The 2719-nt window shown below is 39.2% G+C and overlaps 1 protein-coding gene across 1 annotated transcript; it reads left to right on the top strand.

Moving 5' to 3' along the window:
• The first annotated feature begins 1962 nt into the window (after positions 1–1962).
• LOC120773820 (sperm protamine P1) lies at positions 1963–2472 on the top strand. The gene has a single exon (XM_040102927.1). The coding sequence runs from the start codon at positions 1963–1965 to the stop codon at positions 2470–2472; it is 510 nt and encodes a 169-aa protein (XP_039958861.1).
• Positions 2473–2719: the final 247 nt, after the last annotated feature.

Raw genomic sequence — 2719 nt, 5'->3', positions numbered from 1 at the left:
TATACCCTTAAGTTTGTCTCAAAATTAATAACGCTTTGAAGGACACCTCGATGATTCTGTGAATTATATACAGAAATGATCAGCTTAACGACCAAAACTGATTTAGCCATGCCGGTACTTCTTTCCGTTTGTCTGTATATACACCTAATTCCTCGTTTTTTGAGAGATCGTTCTGAAATTTGGACAAGTTCTTTTCTCTACAAAGAGTTTCCCTACAAGGAGATACGCATTTGTCTGAACTATTATCGGTTATAATTGCCATAAAAGCTGATCAAGCAATTGTATTGCAAATTAATTTATTTGAAAAATTATCTTCATGAAATTTAGCATACGCTGCCTTTTTTTGAGAATATAAAGCGTTTTTAACCATTGCTTCGGACATCAAGATTACTTTAATGGTTTTTAGTATGGTCTGTCAGAGAATTTACTTGAGCAAGAGAGGTACTGGACTCGTATCTCATGTTTATGAATCCTATGGCTTTAAAGCTATACAATCAAGTCGTGAAAAAAGAGTGTTTCTGCCAAACCAAACAGTATGCTTAAGATTTAACCTCTGAACAGGGCATATTAGCTTCCCACAAAGTCTTCCCAAAAAGGAAATGTCGGAGAACATACATATACAAATAAAAATGATTATCGGCACGAGCTACGTCGATTTGCCATGTAGGTCTAACCATCTAAATCTGCGCGAAAATCGTTCTCTTAGCGAAATACTGAACTGAAATTTTGCACGTACGAGTATCCTCTTCTCACTAAGAAGCTGCTTCTTTGTCGGAATGGCTGAAATTGATTCCCTATAGCATATATCTGTAATACAAACAAACCGATCACAATCAAGCTCTTATACGAACATTCATGTCATGTCATTTATTTGACAAGTGCTCTTTGTGAAATCTGACAAAGATTATTGTCCGTCTGTAATTTTCGAACAGTATTAAGACCAAGATCTACAAGAAATGCACCTGTGAAGCCAGCAATCTTGTATTTATTTCGAAAAAGTATTTTTTTTTAAGCGTTCGGAAAACCCAACCAATATTTCTAATATACATATAATTAATGATTTAGATTTTTTTTTCGTCAGCAAATATTTATTACAATGTTTATATTCGTATCGATTAATAGGCTGATGATCGCATTATTGCGATCTAACCAGTTGCAGTCGTTGCTGTCGCTGTTGGTGATGCCGCCGTTGTTGGTGATGTCGGCGAAGGTGAAGTAGATGTTGGCGATGGCGGTGTCGGTGGAGTAGTTGGTGTAGTTGGACTAGTAGGGCTTACCGTTACTGTATAAGTGACGGGTCCGGTCGGTGTTACTATCGGCGCCACCGTTGTAGTTGTACAATGACCAAGTAAGTTACACACCTTTTGCAAGCCAAAAGCGTCAGAAGAATGCATTTGTGTTGCTACAAGGAGCAACAGTAAGACTTTCAAAGTCATTTTTGATAAATTGTTTACTATTCCCCTGTATTTGTAGATTATAACTCGATTGTCATGCAAGACGAGTGGCTATAAGAGCAAACCATGTCTTGCACTAGTATTTATACTGGTGAGCTGGAGTAAAACTTAAGTTGGCAAAGAGCAAAATCGCTGGATTATTCGATGATAGTAGTTTGTTTCGTAGCGAGATACTATTGATCTCCTTGGTTCGAATATAGTGTGGTGCATTGTGAAATATTATATATGCATATATATTTAATACATATACTATATCTACTAAATACATACAAATGTAAATGCTCCAATATTTCTAATAACTAAATTTCATTCATAAAAACTGCTGAAGAAGCAGAAACTCTCAGCGACCCATTTGTGTTTGAACAAGTGTGGACGGGGCACTTCGCGACAAAACGCGCTTGCCACTTAGCTATAAAAGCTACAAGACGAACCGAATGCAGCATCAAACGCTCCGATCAACTGACGAGCGATCACCAAAAACAGACCGAAGCAGCTGTTTTTTTCCGAAATGTCTTCAAAGATTGTATACTTCTTGGCAGCGTTGCTGGCGATCCTTTGCTTGCTGCAACAATTTGAGAGTACTGCAGCCGCCAACACACAGCTCAGACGCGCCTTTTCGCGTGACACGCTTGCAGCACGTAAGCAACTGCAACAGAATACCCACATCAATCGATTGAATAATAATCAATACAACAACCAAAACAATGAGGACGAAACTGATGATGATAATGATGATGATGCTGCGGTAGATGGTGGCTTTGCCGTCGATGAAGATGACACTGCCAATTCGGCTTTAAGGAACGTGAACGCGGAGAATGCTGCACAAGCACATGAACAAACCGAAGTCGAGGCGACTGAAGGTGAACTCGCCAACTCGGGGGATGGCGCCGATGATGGTGGCCGCGCACGTCGCCGTAGAAGAGGTCGTGGTAGAGGTCGTCGTCGTCGCGGCCGTGGTCGTGGCAGACGCCGTGGTCGTAGAGGTGGACGTAAAGTACGCAAATCGAGGCGCGGTTAGACATAAAATAATGGGAGTGGCTTAAGAAAAGTTTTTTTTTTTAATTAAATACAATATGCAAAATACATATATACATATATACATACACAAAAAATATCAAAGTCTCCTTCTTTTGCTTCTTCAATTTGACTCCAAGCTGTATCTAAACGAAGATCTTCTGTGGGTCTTTCCGATAGCATGTTTTATAAAATATTTGATTACCTATAGCTTTAATTGCAGTATCTAAGTAAAGATACTGCAGGTCCTT

The sequence above is a fragment of the Bactrocera tryoni genome, chromosome 4 (genome assembly GCF_016617805.1).
Source record: "Bactrocera tryoni isolate S06 chromosome 4, CSIRO_BtryS06_freeze2, whole genome shotgun sequence".
In the NCBI taxonomy this organism is placed as follows: domain Eukaryota; kingdom Metazoa; phylum Arthropoda; class Insecta; order Diptera; family Tephritidae; genus Bactrocera; species Bactrocera tryoni.
This window is presented reverse-complemented; position numbering and strand designations above follow the sequence as displayed.